This window comes from Lynx rufus, unplaced genomic scaffold (assembly GCF_022079265.1).
Source record: "Lynx rufus isolate CCGP_SWC_20201006 ecotype Redwood Valley unplaced genomic scaffold, mLynRuf1.p SCAF_34, whole genome shotgun sequence".
NCBI lineage: Eukaryota > Metazoa > Chordata > Mammalia > Carnivora > Felidae > Lynx > Lynx rufus.
In genome coordinates, this window is record NW_025814850.1 from 2,216,633 (window position 1) to 2,240,506 (window position 23,874).

A 23,874-nucleotide genomic window follows, 5' to 3' on the forward strand; every position below is an offset into this window, starting at 1 on the left:
GGTTAATTGGGAGAAAGGGAAGAGAAGTTAGTTGAGAGAGAAGTCACTAGAAATCTACTTCCCCCTCACTTCTCTTTGCCTGTTTAGGAAGAGATTTAGTTCCACTTTAGACTTTTCAACAAAACTGAGAGTTGCAGGGAAAATGGGACAGGAAGGCCACAACCTGACCAGGGTTGGTCCCAGCTGCCAAAGTTTGCTCTCCATAAACCTGAGGGACAGCCCTGCTGCTTCCACCTCGCTCATCTCCCACGTCCTTTACTGGTCCCTTGTCCTCTTGCCATGCTTGACTTCAGGCGTTCCTCAAATCACGGTCAGTCCTGGATCACTTGTCAACGTGACTCAGGCAACTCATCTAGTTATTGAACTGGTAACTTTCAAAGGTCTACCTTCAGTCATACAATGGCTGGGTGCTGGGGAATAATACAAAAATGAGTTAGTCACTATTTCTGCCTTGGAGCCTCAAAATCCCCCCATTAGACCACTCAAGAGAAACCTGAACAAGTTACTATAAGTAAGTCATACATGCCACAGGAGTGCTACAAAACAATTCTAGGAATAACTTTCTACTAATTAAAAAGTCAAGGATGACTTCACAGGTGGCTTTGAAGCAAGGCATTGTAGGGTAAGACAGATGAGATAAGATAGGCTGGGAGTCATCTGAGAGATCACCTAGCCCCATACCTTTCCTAGAGAACAATTCCTGAGATGCTAATATTACAGAGCAAGGCAACCAACTGGCAAGTTTCTTCTGACATTGTGAAGCACTCCGCACTGTCAGAAACGCAAGGGGCAGGGAGAAAGAAGTGTCTTAGAATCCGGAGGGCATGAAAGATGTTAACAATGGGGGGGGAGGGGGCTGCTGGAGGGAAAATGTTTGCCTCATCTTCAACGTTTATTTATTTTTGGGACAGAGAGAGACAGAGCATGAACGGGGGAGGGGCAGAGAGAGAGGGAGACACAGCATCGGAAACAGGCTCCAGGCTCCGAGCCATCAGCCCAGAGCCCGACGCGGGGCTCGAACTCACGGACCGCGAGATCGTGACCTGGCTGAAGTCGGACGCTTAACCGACTGCACCACCCAGGCGCCCCTGCCTCATCTTCTAGTGTCCGTATTATGAACCACGTAAGGCTTTTAGAATATAAAAGAACAAACTCGTTTTGAAACTTGATTACCTAGCGGCAGTCTACGACCAGTGGATCAGCCCAAACTGTTAGGCTGTTTTCACCTGTTAAGTACTTGGGGCTGTTATGTCAAACCCCTTAAGTTTAAGCAGTACATGGCGGTGACTTCGAGGTTCTCAAAGGGGAATTCTCTGGCACGAGCAGACTCCAGCAGCGGTGAGAAAGCAAATCCATCACGCAGACAATGGCCAATCCCAGTTCCCAAACTTGCCCCTGCCACTCTCCCCACTGCTTACCCTGCAACGTGGCAGGTCCTGGCCTTATACATTCTTACCACAATATCCTATCAACGGACAGCCGAGTCTATCCAGGTGTAGGACTGAAAGCTCTCTACATCTTTTACTAACTAGTAGGTCTTGTGGAAGAACAGATTGCGACACACACATTCTTAGCTTCAAAAACGTCAAGGAGCCTTTACCCTGAATCACTGGCTCCGGGCTGAAGCCCCTGACCTAATACTGAAGTGCCTGAGCAATTTTCAAAGCAGCCAAGAAGCTGCTCAGACTCTTAACAGCACAGACTCAGTATCAACTCACCACAGGAAGGCTACGTATGCCCTACAGACAGTTCTACGCAGCAGTAAACTCAAAGGCATGTGGCAGTGGGAGGTCATCAGGTGCTGGGGAGGAGAGGTCCGTGTGCACTGGGGTGGGGGTGGGGGTGGGGGAGAATGCCACAAAACCAAGGAGACATTGCAAAACCTGTACATGTGTCATCAGAGACGCGAGCCCCCCGCACTATACTCTTCAACAGTTCAGGGTGCTTCCAACCTAGCAGGCAACCTCACCCAGTCCTGTGTTCCATCCTACACCTGGCAAACAAGTGAGCGACGCATAAGCCGTCAGTTTGGAAAGTCACAGAGCAGTGACAGGAGTCCACGAGTGGATAAAAGGCTGGGGTTTTGCTCCAGCTCCACCACGACAGGCAGCAGTCATTTAACCCTGCGGAACCCACTCTCCTTTTGTAAAATGAGGGCTTTTCAAAATACAATCAAAGGAATTCCTGGGACTCCAGAGCAGCGATACAGTAAGATCTGTGAGAGACAGAGGGCAGAGCTCTGAGACCCCTTCCCCACTTGCCTGACTGCTTTATGTATTAGCTTCACTTAAAACGCCATCTAAGAAAGACCTCAGGGGAACCTAGGTGGCTCAGTAGGTTAAGTGTCCGAAATCTTGATTTCGGCTGAGCATGATCTCACGGTTCATGAGTTCAAGCCCCGTGTTAGACTCTGTGCTGTCAGTGCAGAGCCTGCTTGAGATGCTCTCTCCCTCTCTCTCTGGCCCTCCCTCCTCACTCTCTCTCAAAATAAATAAACTTAAAAAAAATTTTTTTTTTAAATAAAAATCAAGACTTCGACAGCAAAGCTGGAGCCTCTGACAATCACCTAGTCCAAACTCAACCCCAGACTCAACCATCCCAGGATCCAGCTAACATTTCTATTAACATTTACAGAGCACCTTCTAGGTATCAAGCAGCTGAAGTATCTTTAACTTCCACACCAATCCTAGGAAATGGGTAGGTGTTTCATGTGTACAGTTGGGGAAGCTAAGGCTCAGACTCATGAACTGACTTACCCACAGCCTCAAAGTGAAGAATGGGAGGTGTGGGGATTTGAGCTCAACTATTCATGCTGCCAAAACCCTTGTTCTTTCTTCACCTCCCTGCCTTTCACTCGACCTTAATTCCACCTCTTGAAGTGCTTCCTACCAGAAACCGTTGCTATCTACTGTCTCCCATTCATAGACCTAAAGGGGAGGAAGTGATGGTGTGGGACATGTGACACGGAGCTTCCTTCCAGCCTTCCAGTTTCCATGATTCACACTACTTTAACGGCATCTCTTAGCATTTCTGGAGCTTACAAGGTCCCTCTCCTTTCTCCCTTTTACCTTCTCCAGAAGCTTATACTTCTGTGCAGACTAAATTGAAGGCCTGGTACTTTAAATCTAGCTCTGGCCAGGGGCGCCTGGGTGGTTGATTCAGTTAAGCATCTGATTGGGCTCAGGTCATGATCTCACGGCTCGTGAGTTCAAGCCACCCATCGGGCTCTATGCTGACAGTTCAGAGCCTGGAGCCTGCTTTGGATTCTGTGTCCCTCTCTCCTCTGCTCCTCCCCCACTCACGCTCTGTCTCTCTCTCAAAAATAAACATTAAAAAAAATAATCTAGATCTTGCCAATGGCAAGTGGGTATGCAAGTACACGTATCAGTCTTCCCTTTTCTTCCAAACAGCCGTAACAAACAGCCTTGCATACGTGCCCACCCCTCTGTGCCCCTACCCCACTCACACACACCTCCCAACCCAGGATCCCTTTCTTAAATTATATCCTTTGCACTATTATCACTGGGAGAGCTCCAGGAGATGGAAGGAGAGAGAATAAAGAGTAGGAAGCAGAGAATCTAAAGGGAAAGATTACCAAACACTTACTCCCCCCTCACACCGCTCCCCCCTGGGGTCTCTAAAGCACGTACAAACCTGAGACATGAGTGATGGTTAAAAAAATTTGGGTTTTATTGTTTTTGCTAAACAATACTAAAAAAAAAAAAATTCATTTTGAAGGCAGGGCTTGAATTATTTAATTTTGATCCATTTATTTAATTAAAAAAAAAAAAGGAAGGGGAAAGAGATCATGGCCAAAAAGATAGTAGTTACCCCCCACCCCACCCCCAAAGCTCTAGCCAGTCACATGAGCATCACCCACTTCCCACTCGGTGCCTGACATTCAGCTGGTGGCACACTCTGCCCCCCTGGGCTGCCCTGAAGGCATGGGGGCAACAGGTGCCAGTTTTAGCACTCAGCAGGTTAGTCAAACCAGACAAACTGGTGGGCTAAAGTCCAGAAATTCTCTCCAGGTTTTCTGCCCATTGGCTGAGCACATACAAACTATCATAAGCTTGTAAAATTTCAGGGGGGTGGGGAAGGGCATAAAAGCAGGAGGTTGGTGGGAGCAGAGAAACTACAGGTCACCCAAGCTTTCTCCTGGGCTACTGGCTCTGGATACAGACTCCGAGAGACTGAGAGAGGTGGGCTCCAGGTTTCTTAGGAAGAAAATCATCCTTCGAGGAGGAGCTGAGACGTGCCATGCAAAATAGTTCTTCCTGCAGAGGGCACAGGAGACAGGGCAGCTGACTCTCCCATCTAGGAGACAGGAGTGTGGTGAGGAAGTTCTTCTAGTACCGTGAAGTAAGACAAAAGGCAGAGGGAGAATCCTGAGGTTTTGGCCAAATGTGAGACTGGTACACACACACAGTTAAAGACTAAAAAGCCATCAGGAACCCTCACAGCCGAATCCCACCTGCAAACACCGGCTCTAGAAAGTGCTGCAGAAGATTCTTGCTGTGAACCAAGTCAAGTTAGTTGCCTGGCTATAGGTGGTGGGGAGGGGAATACATTTTTTATTTTCGAAGGGAGGAGGTGGGAAGAGCGGCCATGATCTAGTAAAAAGAGACCTGCAAGAAGCAGAAAATATTTAGAGAACATTTTAATATATATTTTCATATATATATTTAAAGTTAAGAAAAATAAAACTAATTCAAGCCATGCCCTGTGCAAAAAAAAGAAAAAAAAAAAAAGAAAAAGAAAACCAAAGACAAATTTAAAGTGAGACCTCTGTCTGCTGCTCTAGTCTCGACTTCAGTGTCACAGTCAACTTGTTACTTTTATTTTGGAAGAGATGTAAAAGTTTCTTTCAATCACTCAGAAGGCAAGTGAAGCCACTTATAAAAACAGAATGGCAGGGACAGACTAGGAAAGTCAAAGGTGAAAGGGCAGAGCAGGAAAGGAATTTTCAAAAATAAAATTAACAAGGTGACTGTTCCAGAAGGGGACTGTGAAAAGGACATGGTGGACCGAAGTCTGTTAGTCAAGTAATGATTCAACTTTTAAATTATTCTCTTGTTCTTTTTTGTTGGGTGTTTTGTTTGTTCAAGTCTAAGATTTGGAAATGCTGACCCTTTGTTAACAAGAGCCAACAGGAAATATAGGATCCCTTCCCTCCCCCGGCCTGCCTCCGCCGAAGCCACCACCATCGCCTCGCTGGCTGGATGCTGGAAGAGTCCTCCGTGTGTGTGGACTCAGGATGACAGGGCAGCCTCCTTCTGTGGTTGCTGGGCTTGTGAACGCTGCAGTATCTTTTGGCTTTCCACGTCTCTAAAATGTTTTTCAACCTGAAAGAGACCAGTTCAGCCTAGGTCAGAACAGGAGATGGGCACCGAGGCCTCCCCAACAGTTCACTCCAGGTCTCCACAGCCTCACGGACTATTCAGGCATCTCTGCCCTCGCTGTCTGCTGGTCCTGCCAGCCAAAGGTAGGCAGGGGCCTCTTGTTTCAACCACATTTGTTGCAGCTTTGGCCAAGACTATCTAGAAGAAAGTGAGTCTGTAAGCTAAAACACAGTATGAAAGGAGATTATTATGTCCCAAACTGCCTCGCCCCTCTTCATCTAAGTGCAGAATGAAAAGCTAATAGGGAATTAGCAGTCTTGGACTTTTTACATCCACGACATTGGTCCCTCAACCCTCAGAGCGTTTTTTCCTAAATGCTACAACGCAACCTAGATAGTCATGTGACATATGCAGGGTCAGAGACCCAACAGCAACTGACTTATACCAACCAGCTCCTCCCGAGAGGAACCCAGACTGGGATGAGAGGAACTGCTCAGGTGCAATACCACAGAATGGTCTGGCTAATTCCAAAAAGCCATGCCAGGGAGGACATGGGGCTGGCCGCTTGCTTTACCGCATGCTGCCCAGCGGGTTCCATCCCCACAGAAGTGGCCAAACCATAAGCTCCAGAGCACTGCAGTGCAGGGGGCAGGTGGCTAGGCAGGGCTGCTCTCAGGCTGGTAGGTCGGAGGCAGGGATCTCAGCACAGTGTCCTGCCCTGATGCTGGGGAGGGGTGAAGGTCAAGGAATCATCCTCTCTCTAAAGGTTCATGGCTCCTTTACTTACTATTTTGCGTACATGGCTCAGTGCACTCCCCTCTTTGCCTTTACAGTTTTCCACTTGATATGGGGGTGTAATAACAACTTCTTCCATGACTACGATGTTTTTTTCTTGCCATTTACAGTCTTTAATGCTGGAAGGAGAAGAGAGCAGGTGAAAGTTGCCTCTTGCGGCATCCCACACCTCCTGCCTGATGAATAAGTAACTCCAGGAAACTGACCCCAAGTTCTCAGCTCACAACTCAGCCAACAATTAGATGCCAGCAGCCTACAGGGAAGAGTAGCCACGACACATTTCCTGGGCACCAGTGGCTAGGAAAAACAATGACCTGATGTGTACTTATTCTGATAAGGGCCCAGAAGAGGCACTCTGAAGCATTAGGGACCTGGAAAACCAGAAAAAACTTGGTGGCAGCCTCAGAAGTCCAAACCAAATTGAATTCAAATAAAGAGCTAGGCTCAGGCCACTAGATGCAACTTAAGTAGCAGCCTAGGGCAGGGGGTTGGCAAACTTTTTCTATAAAGAGTCAGCCAGCAAATATTTTAGGCTCTGAGGGTCATACAACCTCTGTCACAACTACTGAACTCTGCTGCTGTACTACACAAGCAGCCACAGATAATACAATACATAAACAAATGAACAGATGTGCCCACTACCTGGAGTTTGCCAGCCTTTGGCCTGGGGGGAAACGGCACCTTTAGAAAGACAGGAAAAGAAATCCCCCCATCTTCCTGTGATCTGTACTCTGCCACCCACCTCCTGAAACAGTAACTGCTCCTCAAACCGGCCCCTCTCAGTTATCAGACAGCTGGGCACTTGCCAGACTGGGAAAACCCATTCCAGTTCACACTCGGGGAAACACAGGGCAGCTGATATTCCTAAGAGTTCCTTCACATACCTGTAAATGTTCAGATACTCATACCATGGCCTCGAACAGCTCTGATGCCAGCTGCCATCTGTGCACCAGACCCAGGTGGTTAAATAGGGTAACAGAAGGCAGCAGGGGGGAGGGGGAGTGTCAAATGTTTCAGTGTTTCGGCAGCTAGGGAAGCTAGTGGAGAGTCAAATGACTTCTGCTGTGACAAAATGTCTTTTAGGAGGTGGTAATAAGGTGGCCTTCTGCTCTCCCTAACTCCCTATGTTTCTCCCAGTGTACAATCAGAGACAGACTTGTAACTCCCTTAATAAAACCCCATCAGCTTCTGGAGAAAGGCATGACAAGGTCAAAATAATGAAAGAGAAAGAAGCCCCGTATTCTAAATTATGGAATACCAGTTCTGAAAGGGACTCAGGATAATCTAATCCCAAACCAAGTTTTACACATGAAGAAACTGAAGCCCCAAAAAACCAACTTGTCCATGATTACACCATTCTCCTGTATGGAAGGGCAACAGACACCCACATCCCTGGACACCAAGGTGCTGCAGACACACTAACCAGCATCTCTGCTGACTTTCGGGAACACAACTACCCACACAGCACAGCCTGGCAGCGCTGCCCCCGGGGACAAGGGACCCCTATGCTCCCCCAACTCACGTCTTGTGTATGGTCTGGAAGAGCTGCTGGCCCTCTAGGGAAACACCAGCGCTGATTGCATAGGCCTGGCTCAGCTTCTCCTCCTTCTCTGTCCGTGCTTTGCTGGCAAGCTAGGGTGGGGGAGAGGAAAGAGACTCAGAAAAGCATTCACCTTCATTCTTCCCAACAGTCAGGACCTGTTGAGGAAAGGAGGCTGGAAGAGACTAGTTTGGTAGATTCAATTCTCTCAGAGTTCAAAAGCGAAACATACACATACATAATATGCCTGAGGGGTTATTGCCACTGCGGCAGACATTCCTTCCATCCAGTACTTACTAAGTGCCTACACATACCAGACATGCACTGTGCTGAACTAGAGTACAGCACTGCCGCCGGGACTGGACAGACTACGAACAGAAACAAAGTAACTACAGACAGTGCCAAGGAGCTGGGAAGAAAATAAAGCAGGGCAACCTTACACAGTGGGACTGGGAAGTGACCATCAGATAAAAGGTAATGCATACATCTCTATGAAAGGAGAGAATGAAGACCTTTTATCAGCCACTGCTAGTCTCAGTTTTAAAAACCAACGTCTACAACACCTTCAGAGACCAGAATATGAGGTTCAAAAGACTATCTTTCTGGTACCACACTATCTGTGCTCACATGGGGAGCCAAGACCCAAGTAAACCTAACCCAATACTGTCCACCTTCAACTTGAGCTACCGTTACCCTGCTCTTTAGAAAAAGGAATGGTCCACATTCTACCTTATGTCTTTCCTTAACTGCCCTCTAGTGGAATGCTCACAGACTGATCAAAAGAAATTCTAGTAAAATCTAGTACAGTAGTCGCTCCCCACCCACCCCCAGCCCTGATCCAGAGTCAACCTCGGTCTAGAAGCAGATGATCCTCCTCCAGACATATCATCAGGTCAACAGTAACCCAACGCTACACCACAGCTCCTACATCATTCACCTCACTTCATCTCCTCACGTAGGCATTTTATCACCTCACATCATCACAAGAAGGGTAACTAAGAACAGTACAATGAGGTATTTAGAGAGAGACAACCATATTCACGTAACTGTCAGGACAGCACACTGTTACAATTTTTCCATTTTATAGCTATTGTTGATCTTTACTGCGCCTAATTATAAATTAAACTATCATAGGTATGTATGTACAGGAAAAAAGCCAGTAGATACAGGGCTCGGTACTATGCATGGTTTCAGGCATCCTCCAGGGTCTTGGAATGCACACCCTGCAGGTAAGGGGGGGAATACCGCAGTCTACTAAAATCTAGGAAATCCCTCCCAACAGGGGTGGGTTGCCCCATCAACCCCTACTGCCCCTCTAACACACTTCTAGTCCCCACCCTACACTACTGGTTGCTAGAGACTCCAGAAGGGCAAATTCGCTAGAGCATAAGACACAACAAATATGCTGGACAAGACGGTTAAAATGAAAGGCAGACAATGCATCTGAAAGTCAAACAAATGAGTTAGAGATTTTTCAGACCCATTAAGGGCTTAGTATACTGATGCTGCAGCTCACCAAACACAGACACAAACACACACGTGAACACACATAATTTGTCCCCAAATACCAGCTCCTTAAGATAGAGATCATACCTCTTGCACATCCCCAAAGTACCTAGACATTTGGAATTCTTAAACATTTATATTCCGCCTAACAGTGACCCTTCAAACCACAGACCAAATTTAGTTCTATAGGCAAAGTGTCTAATCGCTTGTTAGCAAAATGAAGCACTTTATTAAGGTGTGGGTTTGACTATGAAGAAGAGAAAAGGAGACCTTCAACTGGGTCATGGGGAGCCCTGTCTCTGAGCTTCAAAGATCTGAGGGGGGGAGGGGTGTGAGCACCGAAGAGAGAAGTCATGCGCAGGGTCATTTCAGTCTCCCTAGGGCAGAGAGGGAAGAAAGGCCAAAACTACAGTGATTGGAAGCTGGAGATCCTTTCTCACATGGTCCCCGGTACATGGAGAGAGAGAGATAAAGCAGGAGTAAATAAATAATCTTTCAAGCCTGGTCCTGCCAATCTGGCCCCACCAGGCCAGAGTCTGCAGAGAAATCAATGCACAGGGCTGACAATATCCCCTGGAGCCTGGGCAATCCCAGCGGCAGCAAGAAAGCACACTCGGTCTCTCTGCAGAGAGAGCTGCTGCCGGTGTGATTTAAGCAGCAACAGGCAAAACTTACTCAATCACCAAGAAAACCCTGATAACAAGGGGGTTCCTTGACTCTCATTTTTCAAACACCCTGTACAAATCTGAAGTCTCCAAAGACAGAAGGTAAAACCAGGGGCAACAAAAGCTCCCCTGGATTAACCACACTCCTACGGGGCTCCTGGGAAGCACAAGTGACCAAGCAGATGTTTATCTTACCCCATGAACAAGCAGGAGGGTCTCACATTTTGAGGTTTTTTTAAAAAAATGTTTATCCCCGAAAACCAAAAACATCTCCCAGTGTTGGGTCTGACAAAGCTGCGTCTATAAAGCTTGTGTTGACTAGACAATACGGATACCAGAGCAAAACATCCTTGTCATCCACCTAGTAGATTAAAAACCTAACATGACCCATTCAGTGGGAGGAACTGGCTCAGGGAAACCAGGCACCTATGCAGAATGGTTAAGAATGGAATGGACAAATTAAGCTAGAAGAGGAGGTAGAAAGGCTGGGAGCCACTTTTGAATTTTTGCCAGAGGCATAATGAAATACATATAAATCTTAGCCAGAGTGATTCGTTTGGACAGCCTGAGTAATAGCAACACAATGACTAGAGAACAATGATTTCAAAATACACTTCTAGCCCCCCAAAACACCTCTTCTAAAGGCTCTGCAGGCAAAGGAGAATAAACTGGGTAATTCTCCATTTCAAGTCACAGTGCAAACAGATCCCAAATGCTAAATGATATACAAACCTCAGAAAAGTCAACAGAAATCAGAGTAAGCTGTTATTTCAATTTGCCCCAATATCCTCAACTACTCTACCTGGACCTGCAATTGTGCTTTGGGGGGTCTGGATGCACTGCAAACCCTGAATCCTCCAGCTGTCAGTTTATGAACTGTATTTTCACGGCAATCTGAAAAATGCTTAAATCTGACATTCAGCTCTACAGATATGCTTTCACCAGGAACTTGTACAAATGGGGTAAATTTCTTCTACGAAGGAAGGATCCAATCGGTTAGGCACAAGGAAGATTACCCTCACAAAAGGAATCTAGAAGTCTTTCTTCTCTCAAAATTGGAGTTGAGAAGGGAAGAAGATTACCTTGTTCTTTTTAGGCAGGTTCCTTAAAACCCATGAAAAGTATAGATAAGCGTCCCTTTGTAAAGCAAATAACTATCACTCCACCCTCAAGTTAGCAGTTACACAGATGTAAATTTCCCCACATTTTTGTAAACTAATGCATACGTATAGATGGTCCAGTTATTCCAAGATACTAAGTTTACAGTTTTTGTCAAACCACTAGAGGGAACCAATGGAAGCTGCCCTCGGTAGAGGTGGAGAGTGTGCCTTCTCAGCTTGGAAAGGTTAGCAGGATCATGATTTTTTTAATTCAATGACCGTCACCACACTACATCTATTTTCAATGCAAACATGCTAGCTGCTGGCCTCTCTTCCAATCAAATCTGAAGCACTAACTGGTTAGAATCTCAGAGAATACTAAAGGCACCACTTTACAAACACTGGGTTCAGGCAAACTGAGAAGCAAAACCCCACAAATATGTGTCACTAACATGCATGTGGCTTAAATGAAATGACTGCACAAGACAACCTGTGCTAACATGCCTCTCCTTTTATTTTGTACGAGACCCGGTGAAAAAGTGATTCCCTGTCTACTAACCAGCACTTCCTCCTGTGGCCATTTTATATATAGCAACTTGACATGGGCTACAGAGAAAAGTACAGGAACTTGACACCGGAGCACATCAATATTAAAAGGCATCCAGTCACGCCTGCTGTTGGGTAACCCTTGAGTGAGTGAACTAATGAACACCAGTGACACACACCTCCTGCACTCAGTGACACGGGGAAAAGGAAGCAGCCACAACAACAAAATCCAAGCACCATGCACTTCATCTTGTTATTCAGTCACCAGCTGGGCCATCTTATTTCCACACACCCAGACCAGGAAAGCACAGGTGCTGTGGGGAACCCAGAGGGATTCCTACCGCAAGTATTTAACAGGCTGTGACAGCTGATACAACAAGGGAAGCAGAGTCCAAAGGAGGAACATGCTGGATGTGACCTACTGACTCTGATGAGCCACTCTCAGTTTGTCTTCTCTGTGTACACGGGCTTTCCAACCAGCTGCCCTCACAGAGAGGTTAGGAAACACCGCAGCTGCTGCCCGCACGGCCTGGTGGAGGCTGAGGGAAGACAGACTGCAGCAACGAAGGACAATTGTCATCAGGAGGGCCCACGCTTGTTTCTGTGGCTTCAATTCTGGGGTGCACTCTTAGAAAGCCCTTCTTCCTAGCCAGCAATAAGCGGGCTCGCAAAAATATTTCTTCCAACTATCAAATCAATATCCCCAAGTCTTCTTGTTCCCTAGCTGAAAGCTCCTGTCTGCTGGTTTCAATAAAATACAGTTCTTTACAAACAGTAAAGAAGAACCATACTTTGCATGGTTGGGAACTCCAAAAATAGAGTATCCCACTTGCCGTTGTGTCCTAGAATACATAATAATGAATCAAAACACTGAATCAAACAGGAACCGCAGAGCCCAAGAGGCCTGGCAGTGAATATTAAAATTCTAAGAACCAACTTGTTGAGTGAGAGCTTACTGCGCCCTAAGCACCAAGCTACACACTTTACATGTATTCAGCATTTAATCTGCACAACAAGCCTATGAAACAGGGACTAAAATTCCTCCTACTTAATAGATGGAGAAACTAATCACAGCTGTTAAGAAACCTGCCCAAGTCTACCAAGCCACAAGTGGGAGAGTGGATTGGAACCCAGTCTGACTCCAAAGCTTGCATTCTTAACCCTGTCACTATAAACAGTTCCACCTAAGGAAGTCTAAATGACTGCTGAAAATGTAAATTTAAATGCAAAAGAAAGTATTTTCAGAAAGGAAAAAAGTTTTTTTTCCAGAAAGGAAAAATATTTTAAAACTTAGCTGCCACCTTCTCTTTTTGTCAGCGCATTCTGGCATTTCCATCAATGTCCCCAGTGCAGAACACAGCTGTCTGCTTTCTAGTAAAGGGTATCTCTTCTGAAAAGGGCCTCAGTCTCACCCTAAACTTCAAGGACATCCTTTATTTCTTTTGTTAAAGGTAACTTGCAGGAATGCTTTTCAGAAAACAGACATTATATAAGAAAGCAGTTCAGACCAATAATGACAGGTATTCCCTCGATCCATCTTTTTTTTTTTTTTTTTTTTAATATTTAAGTAATCTCTACACCCAATGTGGGGCTTGAACTCATGACCCCAAGATCAAAAGCTGCATGCTCCTCTGACTGAGCAAGCCAGCCAGCCAGATGCCCCATGGACCCATCATTTTCTGACTGGGCTGAGACTAGGGAAGCTAAGTCAAGCAAGTCTCTTGTACTTGCATGTTAAGGTATGTTGAGTGCTTTGAACTACGAGGAAAAACAACATGCAAATCCAGGGGCCGCAGCCCCACCTAAAATCTCCAAGCTTCAACACCATCCTTGTTACCATGATGTAGCTGCTGCACAATACAGACCAGCCTGGAGTCACAGTCCCCTCCATAGGCAAAGCTTTTTCTTTCACTGGGTTTAAAACAAAAACTAGTTGTCAATAAGTCAAGAGTTTGTCAGCTATTTGTAAGTTATGTCACCAAACACAATTCATAGCTAAACAGAAAACTAAACCTCCAGGACAATGAGTAATTTCCTAGTCCTGAGACCCTGAAACCAGCACTGCCATGGAACCTGCACATGGCCCTGTCAGAGAGAAAACTGGCTGGGATATAGGCTGAAATTTGATCTCAACAACCCATCTCTGAGAATGTGCGCTCAAATTAGCCAGCTCACACATGGCAGTGAGGATTAAGGGAGACAGTCTGGGTGAAAGCACTAAGTGTAAAGCACTGTGCAAATATTAGCTGTTAACATCGCTATTAAAACATCATTACTGGGGCGCCTGGGTGGCGCAGTCGGTTAGGTGTCCGACTTCAGCCAGGTCACGATCTCACGGTCCGTGAGTTCGAGCCCCGCGTCGGGCTCTGGGCTGATGGCTCAGAGCCTGGAGCCTGTTTCCGATTCTGTCTCCCTCTCTCTCTGCCCCTCCCCCGTTCATGCTCTGTCTCTCTCTGTCCCAAAAATAAATAAACGTTGAAAAAAAAAAAAAAATTAAAAAAAAAATTAAAAAAAAAAAAAAAAAAAAAAAAAAAAAAACATCATTACTGTTAGCACAGAGAAGGTGGCCTGTGGGTCATTTCAGAAAAATTCATACAATCCAACCTTCCTTTAGCCAATGGGCTCAGTGCTTCCCTTTCTGGTTTCTGTAAGAGCTGCTAGATAGGTTGTAAGTCCTAAAGAAGACATCTTTCAAAATATAACTGGAATAATCTATTGGAAATCCCTTTCCCCTTCACATGCCAAAATGGGTGCACTATCTAGTGAGTAAAGAGTTGATCTTATTCATGATAGTGAAAGAGCCATGCACTGTTCTTTCCTGGGCTCTGAAAAGAGAGAAAGCAGAGTAAAATAGAAGAGCCACCCCCTTACGCCTAGATTCCAGCTCAAACCCCTGCCTACCACGCCCTAGCTGCACGAACCTGAGCAAGATGCATAACCTCTCCAGAGCCTCAGTTCATTCATCTGGGGCCCATCCTGAAGGGTTACTGTTGGGAGTTCAGTAAGCATGGAAAGCACCTAACACCAATATGGCACACAACTCATCCCTTTACTCCCTGAGAACAACCAACCTCCGGGTTAGCTTACTAAAAGAAGTTTCCCAATTGCAGAGATGGACAAAGTGAGCACCTTCCAAATCCGCTGGATTCCATTTAACTTCCTTCCTTTTATCGAATATTCTTCAAGACCCTACTCCATTGTTACATCAGAAAAGCCTTCCCTAAAATGTTTACTACTCTATGCCAGGGACTGGCAAACTATAGCCTGTGGGCCAAATTCAGCCCAACACCTGTTTTAGTTATGCTTTATTGGAAAGACCATGCCCATTTGTTTACATATCATCTATGGCTGCTTTTGCTACAAAGGCAAAGTTGAGTAGTTGTGACAGAATGTACAGCCCACAAACCTGAAACATTTGCTATCTGGCCCTTCCAGGAGAGTTTGCTGCCCCCTGCTCTATGCTCTCACAGCACCTCGCTCACACCCCCACTAACACTGACCCTGCCACATTGTCAGCACTAGTTAAATGCAGCTCTCCCTCACCCTGCCAACAAACAGGAGATTCTTTTTTTTTTTTTAATTTATTTATTTTGAGAGAGAGCAAGAGAGGAGGAGGGGCAGAGAGAGAGGGAGAGAGAGAATCCCAAGCAGGCTCCATGCTGTCGGTGCAAAGCCTGACACGGGGCTCAATCTCATGAACTGTGAGATCATAACCTGAGCTGAAATCAAGAGTCAGATGCTTAACTGACTGAGCCACCCAGGCGCCCCCAAACAGGAGATTCTTGTGGGCAAAGGCAGTGTTAATCATCTTGACATTCCCAGCACCTGGAAGGAAGGGGGAGCAAGAGGAAAGGAGGATAAAAGGAACAGAAACTATTAGACTATTAGAGATTCATAGAACTAACAGATCCAGGTTCCAGTTAAGTGACTAACACAGGGTCACACAAATTACTAACAGCCCAGCTGCAAAAAGAACCCAGTTCTTTAAATTCCCCACATTCTACCACACATACTGCTAGCTTCTGACACAGCGTGCAGATCCTTTCATTTCCCACCTCAGGTACAATTTGCTTCCCTCTCCAGGGTAGTGTCTGGTATTTACCTAAGCTAGTCTCAAAATTCCAATGCTAGAACTTGACTGCATCACCTTTCCCCCCAGCCTTTTCCCCTCAAGCCTGTTCTGTAGCAGGAAGACCAAACCAGTTAGAATGCCCCTTTCTTAAAGCAGAAGAGATACCACCACTGACCCACCAGAAAAATCCTTATTGCCAATCATCTCTGTGTCAAAGAGTGCAGACATGCCTTCAATAACACACCTGTGGCACACCTCCGCTAGTCACTCGAGCACAGCAATTTGTCTTTTCAGGTGGACAGCGATTGTCCCCACACCCTGTAATGTCAAGAAAGCCCCCTTCCAAAGCAAAACCGTAACCTAACGAGGGCTCACAGAGTCAGCTGGCAGCCATGCACCCTAGCTTGAATGGAGTCATGAGCCCTCACCTAGAGCACCGCATCCCCCACCAGGGGGGTCAGTCTGACCCCAAAGTTTAAATGCCACAGAACGTGACATCCTTCAACAGACTAGTGATTTCTGAAATGGTAGTCAATCATTCTACCTCTCTGACTCCATCTGACACCACTCACTACTTAACATGTCCCGTCACTCAGCAGTCACCCCCCACCTCTACCTTCATGACACTTTCATGAAGAACAGCTGTGTCTGTTCACAGCCAGGTGCAAAACTTACTGGTGGACTCTAACCTAGTACTGGGCACTTGACAATATATTCTAATCGAGGAGCCAATAGGTTAGACGCGATTCCTAGAGGCTAGAAAAATTTTATCTGACCAAAAAATCCTGCTTTCTCTAGAAAAGTAGTTCTTTCCCTTCCCATTTACACATACTATGAACACCTTCTACCTCCTACCAATATACACATAACCTAAAATCAGGCCATCTGATTCTACTTGGTGTGAACTCCATACCCCAATACATTAGGGTCACAATACGGTCAAGGACCTGGCTAACAGGATAGGTCCATGAACGCAGGCCACAATGCAGTAGCTATTAACTACCCCAGGAGTTTACTCACACTGAGGATTAACCCTCACATCACTGGAAAGTCTATGGTTATGCTAAATATTAGCTTTGAACTGGGAGAACTCAAAACAAAAAGTCAGAGTCAGGTCTTCCCTCAGTGTGACATCATACCTAAAGGTGAGCACTGAGGTCAGGTTTAAAAAAAAAATTTTTTTTAATGTTTATTTACTTTTGAGAGAGAGACAGAGTACAAGCGGGAGAGGGGCAGAGAGAGAGAGAGAGAGACACGCAGAATTGGAAAGGGGGGGGGAGAGGGAGAGAGAGAGAGAGAGAGAGAGAGAGAGAGATACACAGAATCGGATGCAGGATCCAGGCACTGAGCTGTCAGCACAGAGCCCAACACGGGGCTCGAACTCACAAACCCTGAGATCATGACCTGAGCCGAAGTAGGATGCTTATCCAACTGAGCCATCCAAGGTCCCCGAGGTCAGTTTTTTTAAAAAGTCAACTTTGTGACTCTTCCATTTTCTCAGCCTTTCTTTCCAGACCTCCCCACAATCACCACCAATCTCCAAATACCCTTCTTATTCAAAGGCAGCCAACTCATTCTTCATTACCAAGGGCTAATGATAAGCCCTTTCAATCTCTTTCTTCTTCCTGGTTGCATCAGATAACTCACTGCTTGTTAGTAAGGTATAAATGGGTAATAAATGGATAAAAAAAGCTAAAAAATTAGTCAGTGGTCTGGTAAGGGAGGTGGACACCTTACCTGTGGATTTCAATTTTTGATGTTTTGTCACTTTCCCTGCCTCCCCCCACAACATACAACTATCTCAAGAAAGTCTTCTCCAACTCAGCAAAGTGAGAACTTACATCTCATTCAATGCAGATGATTTATTTAAACAAATACATACACGTGCCTTGGCTGTGTCGGTGAGTTCTTTCCCAGGAATCTCAGAGGCTAAAAAAGCACAGCCTCCTTCGCTGTGTGACTGCTCACTCTAAACTCCAGTACTCGGCCAAGTGTTCACTTAACTATGCCACCTGATAACACTGCTCTGGAAGTTCAAGTTAATTCTGGTCACCAAGAAGACATCTCTTAAAAACACGTTTTAACTACATTACATATTAATGGTATTCAATACAATTTTGATTTTCCCCAGTCCTGGCTTGGCAAGTTTGGATATCTGAATGAATGTCAGACCAAATCCAGGCTAGAATGACATAGCAATGGCATTCATGTTCTTAGCTGCCTTCCCGCTGTCATACTGCCGCTTTTTCCCGATCTTGCCCCCATGCCATAATTCAAGGAACATCAGTTGGCTACACAAAGCTAATGCAAAAGAACAGAACTAACATTTGCCAATTCCAGTCAACGTGACCTAATCCCCATAACAACTCTATGAGATAGACACTAACATTATCCCATTTTTATCGTGAGAAAACTGATGTTCAGTAAGGTTAAGAGGCAGAGAAGTGACTTTTAAAGACTTACCCATGTAGCCCGTTTTTTCTACTAGACCGCACTCCTCCTGACCACACAATACAGAGGTTCTCTCTACGTAGAAACATTACTTAACATGGGACTTCGCAGTCAAAATATTAGACCCGAGTTCAAATCCCAGCTCCATCACGAGTTGCAGGACACTGAGCTAGTGACTCATTTTCTCTGAGCCTCCAGTTTACTCTTCTCTAAGATGGTGATGGTAGCCACACCATAAGAACTATCGTTAGCATTAAATGAGACATCTACCAATTGCTAGTTCAGAGAATGGCACATAAAAACATGAGCTCCCACACTACTGGCCATATAACCTAGACAAGTCACTTAAACTAATAAGCCTGTTAAATGAAAAGGAAAAGAATATACTACAAAGATCACATGGTGGTGGTGAGAATGAAATGAGAGGTGTCAAAGCTCTTTGTAATCTGTAAAGCTCTAGAAAAATAAATGTGGTCCCCGACAGAGCTTACCACAACACCTACACAAAACAGATTTCAGGAAATGTTTTATAATGCTACATAAAAGAGACCCTTGTTAATGCTGACATGTCCCAAATCATCTCCTGAGAGCACTACTAATCCATGGGCAGTCTTCATCCCCAGGGAACAAGATGCTGAATCAATGCAAAAGAACTTGTTAAGAAACACCCAACTTCATTCTGCCACAGGGACCCTAGGGTTCTTCTCACCCTAAAGCAGTATTTAAGTTCCTCATGACAGAATAAACTAAAAAGCCACATAGTGAGTAATCTGAACCTCATTTATGACTGGCTTTGATGTGCTTTTGTATTTTTGCTGAAATGCTTCTATCTTATAGTCAGGACACTCAGAACACTTTAAAAGTACAACAGTACCGTGGAGTAGATCGAGTGATACTCATGAACTTCAGCAACCCCACTGTCCTCTTCCAAGCTGCCTCTCACATCCCACATCCCTGTAGACACAGGACTTCTTAGCCTGCAGTACACTGTCAACTGAAAACAAAACAGGCTCATCTCTAAGAACTGCTAGTTCGTACCTTCTCTAGTTGGGCTGGAATTAAGTATTTTCTTTTATTGAAGGACCTTCTCTTCCAGTTCCTGCTGGGTCAGAGTAAACAAATATCCATTTTATATCAACAGGATTAAACAGAGCGCTTACTATGTCAGCAACATGAGCCAACATGTGATGGTATCTTCCACTGGAAGTGGTACACACAGGTGGTGCTTCCCCACACTGTGAGCAGCAAGTTTTCTTCCAGGGATCTCTGAGCACTTTAGTTCTAACACGCTTAAACAATCCTCCATCTTTAGAAAAAAACCCAAGTCCATGCTCTTCCATGGGATGAACTTTCCATGGCATTCAATCAATAGGTAAACAGCTGCCCAGATTAAGTTTTCAATAACAGTGCAGAAGGCTCTTCTAACTGAATCCAGGGAGGAATCGCAAAGCATCCTCAAACGCTGGGTTTCAGAAAGCCAATATAAGCTTACTCATAAACATCTCTGCAAATGAAAGAGGGAATAAATGAAATCCAAAGATAGCCCTCCAACCTAATTTTAGTTTTTAGTTTGACTCCTCTCTCCAGAAAACAAACCCTTTTCAAGACTTGGCAAGCAGGCCACAAAGAAAAGTAAAAATTTCTGATATTCCCCAACCTATGACACAACCACTTTCTTGAAAGGGTGGGTAAACAACTAGTTTACAACAATGCTAATAAGCTAAAACTGAGCAGCAGAAAGCAAAACCCCAAAGGCAAAGATAATCTACAAAATTAAATAACCAAGAACTATTTCTATTTGAGGTCAAACATAAGAGAGTGACCTTTTAACAGTCCCACCCATAACACTCCAAGCCCTCTCAGATAAATGGTGGCACTTACTGGTCACAAGAGCAGAAACTTATTATGTTTTACATTAGAGAAAATCATCCCTTTCAGATAACCTTTCCTCTACTACTCACTAAAGATTTAGTTATTTAGTGACAGACTTCTCCTACCCTATAAAAACTAACTCAGAGCCTATTTTCAACATATGAGGAATAAACTATTTCACTTGCATCTTTTAAAATCTCTTCAGCCAAAAGAAGACGATGCAAAAAACTCCTACACTCTAGAAGGTACCTAAGCCAGGGTTTCAAAAATCTAGAAGTTTCTAAGAATGGAAATATTTTTTTTATGTTTATTTATTCATTTTTAAGGAGAGAGAAAGAGAGAGAGACAATTCCAAGCAAGCTCCACACGATCAGTGCAGAGCCCAACACAGGGCTCGAACCCACGAACCGAGAGATCATGACCTGAGCCAAAATCAGGAGTCGGACACTTAACTGACTGAGCCACCCAGGCACCCAAGACTGGGACGTTCTATATGCAATAGCCTTTAATACGGAACCCAAGACCTTTCTGAATCTGTCCTCAGCCATCACTAAAAAAACGAGTGGTATTTCTCTGGAACCTGAAAGGGAGCTCCCAATCTGAGGTAAGTATATTCTGCCAGCCTCAGTTACCCTCTATTGTTTCAGCTGCCTGAGTGTTTCCTTGCTTTGCTGAATTGTAGCCAACACACCACATTCCCAAGAGAGGTAAGAGAATATACATTATTACAAGACTCCTCTAGAGGGAAAAACTTCCACCATACGAATTCAAGAGACTAAAGGAAAGGCAGCTGCTATTAAAATCAAAGGTCTAACTTATTTATTCAAAGAATATTAAGCACCTATCCTGTGCAAGGCTCTGTATATTCAGCCATGAGCAAAACAGGTATGGTTCCCATCCTCACAGAACAAAGTTTGGTGAGATAAAAAAGTAAACAAATGACACACAATTATAATTATACAAAGACTACGAATAGGTAACCTTAAAGTTCCAATTTGCCCAGGATACACTGATCTATGCTTGTCTCAGTGTAAAACAAAAGCACTCTGCTTTCCTCTCAAAAATGTCCCAAGTTGGACTATAAATGCTATGTCACCTGAACTCTGGAAGATAAGGTACTGTAAAGAGAATGGGGGCAAATTCCTTTAGCCTCTGTGATCAGAGAAGACTTCTCAGAAGAGGTGCCATTTAACTAAGTCCTGAAGGATGAGGCTCCAGACACTCTGGAAGAAAGAGCATTCCAAATACAAGGACAGCAAAGACTACAAGGCATGGAGTGGTATTATTATTACAATACGTGAACTTTGGCTGATAGAAGGGGAGAGTCAAAAAAAGTGATTTGAGGGTTCCCAGATATCAGTACGTACATCCAAGATTAAAATATCCTAAGCCTCTAATTGTATCAGACCTCAAAATTCAAACATAAAGACAAAAATGAAGCTTGAAGGCAGTAGTTTTCAATTTTTTGTATGTCATGAATTGAGAATCTCCAAAATACTCCATGTGTTCACCCAAAACCACATACACACATACACACAATTTCAGGAGGTTCACAGGCAACGCCCCTACCCAACCCCACAAACAGCAAAAGTTCGCACATGGACTCCAGGTTTAAAAAAAAAAAAAAAAGCCCTCTTTCACAAAGGACAAAAGTAAGCTTGCAACTTTATTTCTTTACTTGGGCATTAAAAGGTTTCTTAAATTTTTTTAAGGCATGCAGGAATAAAAAGAAAGCTTAAATTGGTGTTTCTTCAAAAAGGTTATCAGAACAAACCGTTAAGTCAATGAAAACGTGAAAAACAATGGACAACGTATGTACCACCAGGGGTCAATGAGTCTCAATTTTTCCCACCATTTTAAAGAGCCAGAACTGCCCTCAAGTCCTTACCTTACTAACATTGAGTGAAGCTAGGGGAGGAGGGGTTTCTGTTCGGTCATTAATTATTTCCACTTCTGAAACATACTGTAAGTTTATGAGCAAGATGTCTGCATGGTTGGGCTTTCCACTGGAAGAGGGACATTCTGGTGAGAAAATAAAGTTAAGGAAAATAGGGGCATGGAGAACACAACTCACACAAGGCTGGTGTAAAAGGTATGTCACGAGCAAGAGGGGGGCAGGGGAGCCTCACAAGAATCACAGCTCTCCTCAGGAAATCTCTGCCTGTCACCTTCCACCCGCTCAAAACCCCAGAACCAAAAGATCTCAAGCTTTTCAAAGCCAAGTATTATCTAAAATTGGAAGCCTCAAAAAGGGTTTCTGTCACCTCTCTACTGGTCGTATGGAGGCATAATGCTGTGTTAACGCTGTATATATAGTTTTTCTTGAACCTAAGGAATCACACAGGAGAGGCGGTACTTTCTGTTCCTGGTATAATAGTTCTTATATCTAGATACTGCTCTTTTCACTTTTTTAGATTTCAGATTTCCCATTCTGCAGAAGAGAAAACTACAGCACTGGGAATGAGGGTCACTCAAGGTGACCCAGCCAGTTAACCCATTTGTTTATGTATCCATTCATTCATTCACTCACCCATCCTCCAACTATTTATCAAGAGCATATCACATGCCAATTAAAAGTAATTCCTCATTCCAAAACCCTTCCACTAATGTAAAAGGTCTCACAGGATCTAGGTCTGAGTTTTTATATTTTACAAAAAAAAAAAAAAAAAAGATGTTCAGAGGACATCTTCCTAAACTGGAAATCTACAACTAGTGGTTAAATAAATTAAAATACTTGCCACTCAAATGCAGCACTCAGTAGGAAACTTCCTTTTGAAAGATGCCATAAAGGATTACGCCTCAAAAAAAAAAAAAAAAAATCCAAATAAACCCACCTGTGGCTTAAAAAGAAGGGGAAAGGGTGGCACATTTATTACAACCAGGAAGTATTTTGTTTCCAAGACTGAGTTTCCTGGAGTAACTCAGAAATCATTTCCACCCCCAAAGAAGCAGGCCTTCTCTTCCATTCTGTTTAACACCGCCACTTCCAAAAGGGGAGGCAACTACTATGGAAAAGTCAGGACTCCATGTGCTGGGCTGAGCAAGAGAAGATTAACTTACTCTTTCACCTGTAACCCACACAACCCCACATAAGCCCCTAAAAAACGTGGTCTTCTCTCTGGACCAGGTTTCCAGTGCAAACATCCTCAAAACAGCAATCTTCAAATGACTGAGGAACCTAATTCAGTACTCCCCGCCCCCAACAGCACCACGCATACACACGCACCAGCAAAACAAGCCCCTATCCCCATTTCAAATACAAACTGTCCTGCAGTTACTCTTCCCCAAAGCAGGCAAGGCCCATTTGGTCACCACCCCACCGCCCTTCCTTGGACTAAATCCCACCAGGAGACACCCCCTCGTAAACTCCATAGCCTTGCCCCACTAGCAGATCCTTACTCTACACACCCCCTCCCCACATGATTCTACCCGCCTCCCTTCCATCCGGGCTCCAATCCACCAGCCCCCTCCCACGACCACCCTCTCTCCTGATGACTGTGTCCCCTCTCATAGCGTTTCCCCCCAAAAAGCATCCGCGTGTCAAGCCCCCCTCCACCCACTGACCCTCGCTCGGGGCCCAGCTCCCACAAGGGGTGGGAGACAGGGTCCCCAAAGCGGACCGAGGGACACACGAAGAGGGGGAGGGGAGCTCAGGGCCGTGCGCATGCGCTCCGGGCGCCGCGGTAGCCGGTCGCCCCTAGGCCCGGAGAGGGCCCCAGCCGCCGCCGTCGTCCCCCACCCCCCCACCACCGCACATACACGCCGGCCCGGCCTCGGGCTCCGCGCAGCGAAGGATACTTAAAGCCAGCATTTTGGACTGGTAGTCGAAGGCTACCACCTCGCCCTGCAGCCGCTGCTCCTGGCACGTCCGGCACGACACCTGGCTCCCAACGCTGAAGTACTCGCCCGGAGGAGCCGCCATCTTGGGAGAGCAGCCGCGGCCGGCGGCGGCGGCGGCAGCAGCGGGCGAAAGCCGGGCCCCCAG

At 45.2% G+C, this 23,874-nt stretch overlaps 1 protein-coding gene across 1 annotated transcript; it reads right to left on the reverse strand.

The window, feature by feature from the left end:
* Positions 1 to 5,058: 5,058 nt before the first annotated feature.
* Positions 5,059 to 23,846, reverse strand: LSM12 (LSM12 homolog). The gene is made up of 5 exons (XM_047093488.1): positions 23,688 to 23,846; positions 21,778 to 21,911; positions 7,660 to 7,769; positions 6,130 to 6,256; positions 5,059 to 5,345 (listed from the first exon to the last, which is right to left on the reverse strand). The coding sequence occupies exons 1-5, from the start codon at positions 23,809 to 23,811 to the stop codon at positions 5,253 to 5,255; spliced, it is 588 nt and encodes a 195-aa protein (XP_046949444.1). The 5' UTR covers positions 23,812 to 23,846; the 3' UTR covers positions 5,059 to 5,252.
* Between the last annotated feature and the right edge of the window lie 28 nt (positions 23,847 to 23,874).

Coding starts and splice junctions, on each gene's coding strand:
- LSM12 (XM_047093488.1), bottom strand. CDS start 23,811: ATGGCGGCTCCTCCGGGCGAGTACTTCAGCGTTGGGAGCCAGGTGTCG. Junction 7,770..21,777: donor CTTCACTCAATGTTAGTAAG/GTAAGGACTTGA, acceptor CCCCCACCCTAG/CTTGCCAGCAAAGCACGGAC. Junction 5,346..6,129: donor TGAGCCATGTACGCAAAATA/GTAAGTAAAGGA, acceptor GGTCTCTTTCAG/GTTGAAAAACATTTTAGAGA.